The sequence below is a fragment of the Pan paniscus genome, chromosome 8 (assembly GCF_029289425.2).
Source record: "Pan paniscus chromosome 8, NHGRI_mPanPan1-v2.0_pri, whole genome shotgun sequence".
In the NCBI taxonomy this organism is placed as follows: Eukaryota; Metazoa; Chordata; class Mammalia; order Primates; family Hominidae; genus Pan; species Pan paniscus.
Genome location: NC_073257.2, coordinates 114,962,855 through 114,976,911, shown reverse-complemented (window position 1 = coordinate 114,976,911; position 14,057 = coordinate 114,962,855). Strand labels below are relative to the sequence as shown.

General features: G+C 45.2%; 2 protein-coding genes across 16 annotated transcripts in view; one reads left to right on the top strand and one right to left on the bottom strand.

The window, feature by feature from the left end:
- The window catches only part of NT5C2 (5'-nucleotidase, cytosolic II), a 190,401-nt gene extending 187,390 nt beyond the window's left edge, over positions 1–3,011 (top strand). For 8 of the 14 annotated variants that reach the window (XM_034931398.3, XM_003825534.7, XM_024930323.3 and 5 more), the window contains 3 exons: positions 58–118; positions 267–443; positions 1,146–2,900. In XM_034931398.3, coding sequence (XP_034787289.1) covers positions 58–118; positions 267–443; positions 1,146–1,376 — 469 coding nt within the window. In that variant the 3' untranslated portion in view covers positions 1,377–2,900. Of the gene's footprint in view, positions 1–57; positions 119–266; positions 444–1,145 lie in introns of all 14 variants that reach the window. The other 6 variants (XM_055093336.2, XM_008950866.5, XM_034931396.3 and 3 more) reach the window with 1 other exon arrangement.
- A 3,039-nt stretch (positions 3,012–6,050) lies between these two features.
- The window catches only part of CNNM2 (cyclin and CBS domain divalent metal cation transport mediator 2), a 166,037-nt gene continuing 158,030 nt past the window's right edge, over positions 6,051–14,057 (bottom strand). For both annotated transcript variants that reach the window (XM_003825532.7, XM_034931394.4), the window contains one exon: positions 6,051–14,045. In XM_003825532.7, the coding sequence (XP_003825580.2) occupies positions 13,836–14,045 (210 nt within the window). In that variant the 3' untranslated portion in view covers positions 6,051–13,835. The remainder of the gene's footprint in view (positions 14,046–14,057) is intronic.

Genomic DNA, 14,057 nt, shown 5'->3' with positions numbered 1-14,057 from the left:
AAAGAATAAAAAAAAGCTCTTCCCAGGATTTTCACTGAGTTTTTCTTTTCTCTTTAGGCATCTTGACAGCAGCAGCAATGAGCGTCCAGACATCAGTTCCATCCAGAGACGTATTAAGGTATCCAAATGGGATTTGGGAGAAAACTTGGGAAATAAGTTTAAATGCTTTTTTCACATTTCTGATTTCTTATAGAGACTAGCATTCAACTACTGCTCAATAAATATTTGTTGAATGAGCCAAGAATCAATCTTGTTCTTTGTTTTAGAAAGTAACTCATGACATGGACATGTGCTATGGGATGATGGGAAGCCTGTTTCGCAGTGGCTCCCGGCAGACCCTTTTTGCCAGTCAAGTGATGCGTTATGCTGACCTCTATGCAGCATCTTTCATCAACCTGCTGTATTACCCATTCAGCTACCTCTTCAGGGCTGCCCATGTCTTGGTGAGTTAAAGCTGTAATGGACAGCCAAGATGTACTCTAAGCCCAGGGTCAGCAACCAGCTTTGTGAGATGGCACAGGAGATAGTTTGAACATTTCTTTCTGATGTACAGAGCCCAGGGGCAGGTTATATGGTTGCATAAGAAGGGGTCTTTGAGAAAGTAGAACCAACATTGGAAGTTAAGAGTGTAACTTTACTCTCTGAAGTCTACTCTATTAAAAGCTGTATGTGGGCCAGGCATGGTGGCTCATGCCTGTAACCCCAGAACTTTAGAGGCTGAGGTGGGAGGATTGATTGAGCCCAGGAAGTCGAGGCTGCAGTGGGCTGTGATTGCTCCACTGTACTCCAGCCTGGGTGACAGCGAGAGACCATCTCAAGAAAAAGAAAATGTAGTTTTTACATTCCTATATTCTGATCTGTTTCAGGACTATCTTGTTTTTGCTGTAAAATAGAAAGTAAACTCCCCTCTCCATCTTTTCCAATTTCCAGCTGCAGTAGACAATATGGGCACCATTTTGAGGGGCAGGGAGAGAGGAAGACAGGCAACTATAAGTAGTTCTATGAAGATAAGTCTATATTGACTTGTCCTGTGGTCCATTATAGATGTAATTGCATGGCCACCTAACAGAGGAGAGGGGTTAGGATTTGGGGAGTAGCTACTTTGCTCTGCCTGCTTTCTGAGCCTCTAGCTTTTTTCTGTCTAGATGCCTCATGAATCAACGGTGGAGCACACACACGTAGATATCAATGAGATGGAGTCTCCTCTTGCCACCCGGAACCGCACATCAGTGGATTTCAAAGACACTGACTACAAGCGGCACCAGCTGACACGGTCAATTAGTGAGATTAAACCTCCCAACCTCTTCCCACTGGCCCCCCAGGAAATTACACACTGCCATGATGAAGATGATGATGAAGAGGAGGAGGAAGAATAAGGAGGAAAACCAAAACCCCAAGCACCCATTAAACAAGTCCTGGCAGGACTCACAGGAACAAACGAGGTCCCTGTTAGGGTTCTACTCGGGGGAGGGAGGGGGCTCCATGAAAGGTACGTCTGAAAAGTTTCTGAAGATTTTATTATCATAGATACTTGTTTTGGTTTTGTGTATCTGTACTCTTTGCAGATGGTCCAAAATTGTAATGGAGTCTGTATTAGAAGAAAATAAGGGTAAAATCAGGCTGAACTGCATGTATATGGCTCCACTGTGGCTTGTGACACTTTTAAAATCATCCGTATGTCAGTGTATCTGGATACACGAGGAAAAGGAAAGAGTCTCAGAGTGGAACAAAGAGTGGGAAGAGGTGATCTGTAATGTTACAAATTGTGCTATTACTCCAAGGTCCAACTTTTCCAGTGCATTACATGGTATTGTATATCAGTGGAGAAATGTATTATTTCCATGATCAAATGTAGTCTCTGTTAAGGTCAAGTTTTCTTTTATAAGCCTTTAATTCATCCTCAGTGACTCTGGCAAGGCTGCTTCTCTATCACTGGCTTTGCACAGAAGTATGCTCTACTTGCGTTGCTTTAGGGCAGGATTCTATTTTGAGGGAAAAGACAGTATCCTTATTACCTTTTGTTTGTTTAATAGCACAAATGCTTATTTGTTATCCAAAAACAACCTCCTCCTTATCTGTGATAAATCTATAGAAAGAATTTAGCTGCAAGTGGACAAAGGAACAAGCCCCCAGAAAAGAAAGGGAAGAACTGCCTTCTTATACTACAGAACATTCATTAGTGTGGGCTATATAGCTGTGGCTCATGCTACCCAATTCCAGATTTCTTTGTGCTCTAAGAGTTGATTGCTGTATATTAAAATTGAACATCAGAGGATGGGAAGAGGGCTCTGTAAGCCAGAACCTTACTAAAGTAGAGGGCACAATCAGTGTGAATAAATTCACTTCAGAATCTCAAGTCAAGGCCAGGCACGGCGGCTCACGCCTGTAATCCCAGCACTTTGGGAGGCCGAGACAGGCGGATCACCTGAGGTCGGGAGTTCGAGACCAGCCTTACCAACATGGAGAAACCCCATCTCTACTAAAAATACAAAATTACCTGGGCGTGGTGGCGCATGCCTATAATCCCATCATCTACTCAGGAGGCTGAGGCAGGAGAATCACTTGAACCCAGGAGGCGGAGGTTGCAGTGAGCCAGGATTGTGCCATTGCACTCCAGCCTGGGCAACAAGAACGAAACTCCATCTCAAAAAAATAAATAAAAATCCCAATCCCAAGTTGAAATCACTTCTTGTTTTAAACAAGAATGAATCATTACTGTGTATGTTAGGGTATTAAAACTGTTTCACCAGTACAGTGAAAGTTGTTTCAACATTTTAAACAGTGGTTATAGACTCTTTCTTTAACCATCGTATATTTTCTTCCATTCTTGTCATTGGTCAATAGGGGAGGGTAGATTAGCTGCTCCAGAATTCAATAAAGTGTAATATTTCTAACGGTGACTTTGACCTATTCTGTAGTACAACTGTAATAGCTATTGGTCTTCAAGTGGGTTTAGATTTGGTGACATCAGTTTGATATTCTCTTAAAGGAAATAAATATTCAAGAACTGATTATGTTCTAACATGATTATATTCATGGTGTTACATAGGCCTCAATTTTTTCACAGAAAGAAAGATTTTTGGAACAGGACTGTGAAGTGAGGCTTTTAAAAAAATTATTTTATAAGCAGAGAACACAGCCTGATAACTTAGTCAAGGATATACTGTCTGTCTCACTACTTTGGACTTATATGGCTTCAGATTAAGTCATCCAAGAAACATACATACATTCTAAATGGTATATATTGGGAATATATGCCCCTTTAAAAGAATCAGGTCAGAAATGCAATAACAATTAGACTGTTGCCCATGTTAGGAGAATGTGTGGTCATCCTAGTTACTAATTACTCTCAAGATGGAGATGTTGTCCAGTTTAACATAGTCTTAAGTTTTCTTAAACCCAAATAATTTATGAGTAGCTTATTACATCTGCAGAGCTACCTTATTATAATAGTACATTTACATATTGTCTCTTTTAGAGTAAGGACCACATGATTGCTTTGCTTTAATTTACCACTTTTTGTATTGCATCCATATAAGAGTGTCTTACTAGCCAGATGATTCCATGGCAAATGATTCTCTGGGTCCAAAGATCGGAAAGTGAAAAGCACACAGCTGGAATAAGCAACAACTCCACTGCTAGTTACAGCTCTCCGTAGGACCACCAAAATGTATTCAAGAGCTCTAGGATTCCATAAGACCCAGAGCAAAATGGTGCCTCTCTGTATATTATTCTTAAGAGTGTGCTGGGAAGTCAATGGTCCATGGGTAGGCAGGGCAGCTGTAACTGGGCTTTTTAAAACAAATTATGAGTTTCTCTCTGTTGCCAGTAGTTAAGGAAGCTGAACTTAAAAGGTATACTTTTTTCCTTAAAAAAAAAAAAAAAAAAAAAAATCCTGCGGAGTTTTATACTGTGAGAAGACCATTCTGCCACTTCTTTTGAGAATTTTTTCCCAGGCATTTTGAAAACACTATAGGCATTGTAGAACACCAGGCAACCCCTTCTTGGTTGCTAGACTGAACTCCCAACCTTACAGCATGTACTGACAGGTCCCCTAGCCTCCCCAGCAGTTGGTCAGTGGTACAGCAGACCCACGCCCTGCCGGGTTTCCTTGGGCAGAGGAATTGCCCAGTACATTCATTCATCTCTGCAAAGATAGTCAGTGAAAACTCTGATGGTGTACTTCAGAAAAGTTGGTCACAGCCAAGAAAGTTTAGTGTTCTATTTAGACCTAAGATTTTTCTCTTGCCATAAGCATACCTCTGCTGAGACCTAAAATAATGCAAACCCTTCAAGCTACCCTAAGATACTTTTAGAAGTCGTTTTTAATAGAACTACAAATCCTTAAGTCACATTAGCATGGTTAAGAAACCACTTTAAAAAGCCACATGCAGTTGCATGTCAGATTTAAAAGTATTTTGTCCATGTTTAGGTATTTCTAAATCAGATGTATTTATTTAAGAAATACTTTGTCAACAACTTTAAAGCCCAGCAATTTTTCCAAGGCTGCCTGGTCATTTTAAAATAAATACTCTGCTTATTCACCACGAATAGCCTGAGACAAACAATTACATATTTAAGTCTGTATTAGGGTAGGAACCTTACCCATACCCACATTCCATGTTATGGAAACTATTTCATCTGTCTTTGATGGTGGGAAAAATGGTAACTATGATCTAGCTATTGCCATACAGTTAACGCTCCAATTCCTCACTGGGCTTAGTAGTTTAGGGCTCAAATACTTATGTTTCTCATGATGATCTTTAGTGGTGATCAGGGAATCCAGCTTTTCTTAAAAGTTTTTCCTCAAATAGAACAATTTCAAATGATACACAACTTTTGGGAGGCCCTGAGAGTGAAATCTCTACCGTGGAGCTACCAGAGCAACCCTGCAGATAGAAGAAAAACATGCACTACTGCTAAGGAGCAGGGATGACCACAGGCACAGGCAGCCAGAAAGCAGAAACAGGTGACTTCCAGAAACCCCCGCTGCCCCGTCACGCACCTCCCATAACAAGAACGCAGCACATCACACAGTTCTCGCGCTGCTAGGTATCTAGAAACAGCAGAAAGCAAGTCCTTTAAACAGGCAGCATGTTCATTTATAGAATGAGAAAAAAGCTTTTCTATTCTTTAACCTGGATTTCTCAACCATTTTTCCCTGTCCTCACACACAATGTCTTCATCCCAAGGCCACAACGGTCTGATTCATTCCAACAAAGGTATGTGATCTCAAAAATAAAATATATACAGAAGTTTCTCTGTAGAGCTTTAACACAAAAAAGTACTCCCCATTGAACACAAACATTTCATCTCAAACTTGCTGACTCTGTTTAAGGATGAGGAATCTATGTTTTCCAATTTAAATTTAAAACACAATGATGAATTTTGAATCTCGTCCCTTTGTTTCTTCACACAAAATAACTAGGTACAAATATGTCCCCAGATGTTCTGGTCTCCCATGGAGCTCTTCCCAAAGCCATGTCTGGCGAGGGGAGTAGACAAGGCCTGAGATAAACCTTCCCACACAAACTGGAGCCCAAGCAGCTGAGCACACATTTTTCCCACGAAAGGCAGCAATAGTCCTTCCACGTCTCACAAGTTCTTGAGATACTTGGAAAGAAGGTTCACTGAAAAATGTTTATTCAGTGTCCAGTCTTTGAGAGAGTGTTCTCACCAGAGGTATCTTTGACTTGAGTGTGTGGGTATCTTTAAACAAGTAACTTTTTGGACCCACTGACCTCAAGTCAATGACTTAGAACTGCAGTAGGAAAACTGGCCCAATCTAAAATTTCCTATCATGTGTTGGCCTCCTGTTTGAACACTGCACAGTCACTAATACCCTGACAGGAAAAGCACTTCAGAAGTCGGGCAACTAATTCTCCCTTAGAAACGTGCGTCCCTCAGTCCTCAGTAATCCACTGGGGGAGATGGCATGCCAGCAGAAAGTCAGAGAAAAGGGCCCTAGAACCATCCCTTTGTCCTGGGACTGCTTGAAAATAAGAGCACAGATATGAGGCCCTTGGAGGGAAAATGACAAAACCACCATACAAAGAAAGCAAAAGAGTTTATTATCCATCTAATAGAATTCAACTTTTTGGCTTTAATAAAGAATCATCTCTTTTAAATTACCTTCAAAAAGTATAAAATAAGTTTCCAGAAATCAACTCCAGGCTATAAAAAGGTCAGTTTTTAACCACTTTCTCTACAAGACCCTCTGATCAATATTTGTTTCCTCAGAAGTGCCGAGTTGAAAAACGGCTCTAGGGAGCACAATTTTTGTGAAATAGAAACCCCGGGTGCATCACGATAAAGCTTAGAAATGAGCGGATGTGTGCGCGCTCTGAGGATGCAGGGGGGAGTTTTAGGCAAATCTCATCTTGACAGCAGGAAAAATTGCCTCCATTTTCCTTGGAGCATTTCCTGATTTGAGCTAAGGGCTCATCTAGACCAAGTGAGTAAAACAGGAAAAACAAACCAAGGCAGGAGGCTGGGAGTGAATGTGCTACCATGATTTCTTTCCCTAGCTCTGCTGCCACTTTCTGCCCTGCTTCTAATGAAAGCAAGCAGGGTTCGAAGACAGCATTTCACTGGGCTAAGATACACCTCATTCTACTTTCAGGTAGTTGGGCGATACCTAGGGAGATGGGAGCGGTAGTTAGGTCAGGCAGTGTCTGAAAGCCAATTCTGTCAGCAGTTCTTCCCTGAAATGTCTCCATCCACAGAACAAGTGTAAGTAAAAGACTGCAAATGCCACGGTTAAATAAATTCAATGGGGACTATAAACGGACCAGTCAAGAGGCTAAATTTTCAGAGCACGATCCTCTTTGGAATGTAAAATAGAGACTAAAAGTGGAGAGAAAAGGGATTCCAAAAAGATGTGGTTTAGGAATGGATCACAGAGGGTCCCTGAAGCTCCACCGTAAGTTCTTCAGGGACTGGTCTCATGTGAGTGATGAGGGTAAGAAGGAACAGAAGACAAAGTAGTGATGGAAAAGAACGTGTATCATACACACCGATTACTGGGGAATGCAGGATGTCCACTGAATCCTGAAGACCCACCTGCACACGCCTCGCCACACTCAGGCCGGATGTTTTCCACTTGAAAGTGACTATCCATGCCTGCTCCGACCTTCCTCCCAGGCTTAGCATAGCAGAGGACGACCTATAAAGCCATCCTTGTCTTCAAGAGCCAATTGAGAGGCCTGAATCAGACCTTTGGTCTTACCTAGGAAATGCCGGCTTAGCCCAGCCGCACTGTGTGTTGTTATTAGTGACTGAGCAGCCAATGTCTGGGGCAATTTGACTGGATACTCCGAATGTTCTTATGTAGAGTAACTGATGGAGGACAGATTATAATCCTTGCAAAGGAGGACACCTTCCCCCTAGGATTGGCTGTACCAGGCTGTGACTTGGAGGCACAGAACTAGTACCCACTTCTCTTAAGACTTTACACTGTCCAAAGAAGATGCTCTTCTATGTTGTCATGCTGAGATCCAGTCCCAGCTTTCCCACCAGCAAAGCCAGGCAAGTGGGTAGGGCAGTTGGTTCAGCCAAGCTGAATACAATGGCATGGTTGGTGTTGCACAGATGAAAGGGAAGAGGGAACACACATCTGCTAGCAGGGTGAACAGAACATCATTTATCTAAATAGAATAGAAATAAACAAAAACCTTGTAAAACAATCACAAAATTTACAAATAAATTGGTACAAAATAAATAGGAGAGACTGTACATCTACATCATTTGAATTATAAAATGCATTCATTAAGACAATCAGCTCAATCCTATACATGTCATTTGTGCTTATTTAGGTTTATGTACACAGCTCTGAATACTGTGTTCAGAAAACTTCACTGCTCAAATGCATGACCTGTACACTATGATACAGTGAATAAAGGCTGAGGAGGATCAAAGTGAGACACAAAGCAGGGTCTTACTTGAGGGCCAAGGCAATGTTGGCACTGGGCCTCAAAACCAAGAAAAGGCATATTAAGAGCCCAGATGGGCAGGCAGCTTCCATTATCCAGAAAGATGGATTATGTAATCTAAGGTAAGTAGAAGAAACCATTATCACTGTGGGGCCAGGCAAGTGACCTGCCTTGGGAGGAAGGAGGCCGTGGACTCACAGCTGTACTGTACCCTACATAGGGGAAGAGAGCCTGTCACCAAGAAACCACCTTGGAAATATTTCATGGAGGTACTTGAGAGGCCCTGCCCACAAGGTAGGAGACCTGCCTCCATCCTCATCCAAAACACTGGTCATAAGGAATACAGGTGGGCCCAACTAAAGGGGCTGGGGATGCTAGGGCCAACATAAAAGCAGCAACCTGTTTATAAAAAACAACACTACCCTCTCACCTGCCTTAAAGGACAGCAGAACCCTAGGATCCATGGATGAGGAAGCTTCAAGACAGACCTTGTCCTAGTCACAGACGAAGTACTAACAGGCATATGTACATAATAAATAATATAAAATAAAGCATATACATTTGTGGGTTTAAAGGACTCAAACAAGAAAAAATTGATAACTTCACCTTCACAGTAGACTTCAGACTTGGGGAGTAATGATCAGAAGCGAGGCTGGGGCTCTCTGGGGAATGAGAATCCTAAGACCTCATTCTTCCCAACTTTGCTCTGCTCTAGAAGTCTGAGCCTCCAACAAAAAAGGCAGGCACCCAAGCCCCACCAGGCCCATTGGATAGTTCTCTTCAGGGTGAATCTGCAGCCAAATCTGGCCCCCAAAGAACTGCATCCTAAAAGTGAATCCATGTGGATCAGATGCCGGAAGGCATCCTTCCAAGCGAGGCAAGACAATGCTCCCATTCTTCTCATTTGTTCACGGTCCCAATGGGCATTAAAACCTGAAAACCTTGTGTACTCAAGTCTTTCTTACAGTATGTGTTGGATCTGCGTACATATAAACCTTGGCATACAAACACCTAGAACTTTACTCTCTTGCAGCTAGAACCTTTGTTTCCATGATGCTTGAAGTTCAACCTGGTATTTCCCATCAAAAGATATTTAAAACAATTCTAGTAGAGATGATGTCAGTAGCTCTAGCATACAGAGAGAACATGCTTACTTGAGCTGAGCCAACCACAGTGGTGTGAGAAGCAAAGAAGGTCCCCAGCCTAGGATGGTGGGAGGAAAGCTGCTCCCTACTCTATGCAGTTGCTGTGAACTGCCATCTCTTCTTCACATCCGTAGGGTTGACCAGGGACTCTAGAATATGAATCTCCAGATAGGAAAGAAGGTAGCAAAAGGGAAACGGGCAAGTAAACCGTGATCGCAGACAGAAAGCTTGCAAGTGCTAGAGGAGGAAGGCCCACTTTTCACAGCCTTGCTAAGTAACAGCAGCAAGCTATTGGTGCACCACTCACCCCTCAAATGGAGGCAAATGAACCTCAACTTAGAAGTCTCTGAACGTCTCTCTCCTATTAACCAACTTGAACACCTAAGAAATAGGAAAAGATAAAGATTTGCAAATGACCCTGAGGTATAAAAATCCACTGAGAAGTTGCTCATTGATACATCAGAAAAATTTCTGAATCCCCAGATCACTTTCCTATTCAAACCCCTATATCCCTACTAAATTCTGGGTTAACCTACAACTCACCCAGATACCCTTGATGGACAGAAGCACCACTAGCCTAGAGCCCAGAATGGAACTACATGGCCCAGGACAAGAGCCAGTTTCCTCAGTAAGGAAGTAAGCAATGGCACCTCAGAGGCCTTCTGGACCCTAACCTACCAGCTCAGTCTTGTATTTCTCCTCAACCCTTTGCAAAGAAAAGCCCATATCTGGGCTCAAAAGCAGAGGGGAGTTTTTCCCATGCCACCAGGGAGCTTGGGTCATGCTACATAGCGTGCAAAGCCAGCCCTCCCTGGCCTGCTTTTGCGTGGAGCCCCAGAGAACAAGGTGAGCACCTTCCCGTGCCAGCCCGGGTGAGTCATCTGCCTAGGATCACCCCTGGGGAACCACAGGGGCAACTCTGGTTGCCCAGGAGACCTCACCTTCCTGGGCCTAGGCAAGGCGAGGATGGCTACAGATCCCCGGCTGGCCTTCAGACGACAGAGGTTGTTGTGTGTTTTTACTAGGCAGGACACAGACTTGATCAGCCAGGGCCTATACAGGTCTGCTCCTCAACCCGAAGAGAGAATTTGAGGGCAGAAGTTCATGGTACCTGCTTAGCTCAAATTCCTATTGCTCTATTTCCTAGGGAAAATGTATTTCTATTTGTATCTACCATTATTTTCCTAGGCTTGGAAAAGCTGGTCCTTTAGTGTACAGTGCTGACGACAGCACAGGTAAATATACTCACAGTTACTGTTCCGTATTAGCGTGAAGCTCTGCATTCAACATTTGCACTGTTCCTTGAAGTCACATTAGAAGATGGTAAGATGCCCCACTCCCTCCCACTTGGGGATGCCAACCACTTCAACATGGCATTGAACTCCCTGCAGGGAGTGAGGTGAGGAGGGAGGAAAGAACAGAGTTCAATGTACCCTTTCAAGTTCAAATTATGTAAGAATCAAGATTTAAGCTAGTTGATTAGCACCCCGATATCTGTGTAAGTCTTAAGATTTTGTTTTCCTAAGAGTTTAAATGTATGATTTTGAATTTGCCTGACGCATATGGGACAAGCAGTGAAGGGACGGAACCTCCAAACAGCAGGAGAAAAGCCCTCCTCATTTACAGAGCAGGCAGAGTGTCCCAGGACTATCTGGATGCTAGGGATTTCGTTTCAGAGGAACCGTGGGGCACCAGTGGCTGCTCAGGAGCAGGTGAGGCTCTGTCCCACCCAGAGAGGCCCCGTAAAGGAGGGTGAGGCCTCCCATCAGTATCCAGAACTCAGGGGTCTGCATCTGGTCCACTCAACCCACTCCCTTCCACACTTGAAAAGGTCACAGCCGCGGGAGGGCAGTCCAGCGGAGGTGCCAAAGAGCAGCCACATCGAGACCGCAGCTATTCCACGGTCTTTCTCTGCCGGACCCCACTGGCTTTGTAGAGATGAATGGCAGAGGCCTTCCAAGCCAAAGTCATTCTCCTGCTGCCCCAAAGAAGCAACAGCCCAGTGTTTCTCCTCCAACCATCTGAGAGGTTGGTTTCCTGAGGGAAAATGGGGCCTGGAAGAGGAATCTGGTCACTCAGACATGAGTGTTGTTTGAAGGGTCCTAAGCTCTCCCCAAAGGAGATGTTAGCCTTCATTCCTTCAGGGACCTGACAGGAATTATTTTAGATTCCCTAATGTTATAAAATAGTGTGACTAACAGAAGGTAAAGAATAACAGAAAATGCATACGAACTTGGCGGCTAAAATTTCATCCTTTGGGAGCCCCACTGATGCCACTCCTGCCGAGCTCTTTTATAAGAGAATAATTTGCAAGAAGCCATCACACCGAGCACGTAAGACAGTATTAAGAAGTCTGCTTCTCCCTGAAGTCAGAGGCAGCAGCTGGCATCCCCTCTCCTCTCCCCAGACTCAGTTCTTTAGGATTTATAAAGGAACAGCAGAGCTCTGAAAAGGGCACCAACACACTAGCTCTGATTCCAGAGGCTCTCCCAGTAGCAAGGCATCCCCGAGAGACTGTGTGTGGAGAAGCAGACGTGAGCCCGGATAGGTTGACAGGGCAGAGTTCCTGAGGCCAGAGAAGCTGGGCTAGGCAGGCTTGGCTCCCCACAGCTCAGGGAAGGCCAGCACTGCGCAGACCCGAAGAGGGGGATAGATGCCCTCCCCCAGCATGGGCTACGCTTTGCTTTGTTGCAGGGACCCCTCATCTTTATACACTCATCACACTGGTGTTGTGCTCAGTGAGAGGCATCTTAAGAAACTGACTTTTGTATCTAGATGGCTCTGTTTAAAAAAAAGGATGCTTAGAGTGGGGTCCCCTCTAAGGTCAAGCTACGCAGTGGGGCTTCATCCCACGGGGGCAGGTTGCGTGCCAGTAGCAGGCCACTCAGCACCCTCGGGGGGTCCCCGTGACCCTCTACACCAAGTGAGATCAGTACTTCCCTCCACTAAGGGACATGGCACCTTCTGAGGAAGACACTCCAGGACTGGCATCCCAGAGGAAATACTGAGCCAGGCATGCACAACACCCGAGGCACCAAACTGCTCACCAGGCAGCCAGCCCGGCCCGCTGCTGTCTGCTCCTCAGCCACGCTCCCTGCCCCGCACACAGCCCAGCCGCGGCTGAACAGACTTCCTACCTGGAGTAGGGAGAAGAAAACTGCCACTTAGCCAAGGCCTCCCTTTGCGCAGTGAGCCTAAACAGAAAACGCTCTCTCCTTTCCTAGTGATGGATGCGGCGGGCACTGATAATCTTGTGTGTACACTGGTCAGTATGATTTCATTTCAGTGTATGAATAGCGCCAACAACCTGCACATATCCCTCGGGCTAACAAAACACAGATAAGCTATAGTTAAGAATTCAGTCACTCATATACCTCCTGACATAATTTCACTACATGATGAATTTGGTATTAAAATAAGACGGAGACACACATAAAATGGCCACAACACACATTTGGTTTCTGAATCCCTGTTTGGGGCCAAACTGACCCTGGCTGTACAGGCAGCCTCTCTGGCACAGGCCGCATCTGAGGCAGGAGGCACAGAGGCCCTCAGGCAGGGGACACAGCCACTGCCGGGCCCCATGTGCCCAGGGACAGGGGAGGAGGGACAGTTGGCTCCCTGGGAGGAGGAGCAGGGGCTGGCAATCCCCAAAGTTCCCTCCTTTAAAAACACGGGTCTAGAAATGCCTTCTCGGCACACAGTACAGAGTGCAGCTAGAAGGTCCGACTCGTTTTCTGTTAAAGTATGTTCTAGTGGGAAGGGGAGGAGCTTGCACTCCACATCACGTGTTTACTGAAAAAGCCCTGTGGAAGATTTCCATTTGGCATCTGTGTAGCAGCATCTTGGGTTAACAAGAGCAAGGACCAGGGAGGTGGGCGACGACACTCTGTGAGCTTAGGCGCTGGGTCGGGGAGGAGGGCTGGCTGGCAGACCCCAGGCTGGAATGACAGGATGAAGTCAACTTGCCTCTTGCCAATGATAAACCATGGGTTTTAAATTCATTAACATTCATTTTGGTGATAAAAATTCCTTAGGGTGGGAGCAAAATCACATTCCCAAGCAAATGTTAAATCTTCCTGAGGGAAAGGGGTACAGTTAAACATTAAATTCTCAAAATACCACTGAGCTCAGAGAGGTGATTGCAGGTCCCTCTGAGGCAGGCTACACCCCACAGTGATGACAGACTTGGCAGGTTCTGCAGTAACACGGTCTTCTTCATTCAGCCAGCGAGATCGACGGTGATGCCCACTGGGGCACAGAGGAAGGGTGCCCCTCGCTGGGAGGGCCAAGGAAGGCTACCGGAGGGGCAAGTCCAGCCCATCAGGGTCACATCATGGGATCACAGCAGAGTTCAGACAGAACAACTTAAAACTCTGCAAAAGACACTTTAAAAACATGATCTCTTGAAAAAATAAATCGCAACAATTTTCAACTTCATGCAAATCGAGGGCAGAGGAGTGTGAATAATGATAAAAGGGAGAGCTGAAAAAATAAACATGATTCTATTTGGGCGGAATCAGTTCATCTCCAAAATCTTGAACGCCATGCCCCGGCTGCCAACTTCACGTCTCTCGTTTCCATTCCTCCCCTCACTGTCCTCCTCCGCGGCTCCTGGGAAGGGCACAAGGTCTTTGGTCTCAGGATGTTGCAGGGTACAGCATGGCGGACAAGCTCACACCAGTGAAGTCATGGGCAGACAGGGCCGGGCCCTCGGGACTGGGCGGGTGCGGGCCTGGGCGGGTGCAGCCAGCGCGGCCTAGATGGCGCCTTCGTTGTGCAGGCTGTGGTTGGCCTTACTGTGCGTCACACAGTTCTGTTCGTTGAGCAGGTTGGCTGTCTCGTCTGGCAACCCGTCATGCAGCTCCGTAAGAGTCAATTCGATTTTAGTGTTTTCACTGTCTGAAGACTGGGGGGTTTTGTCCATCCGGGATGCCATCAAGGCATTTTGGTATTGCTGTCTTGAGATCTGGGGCCAGAA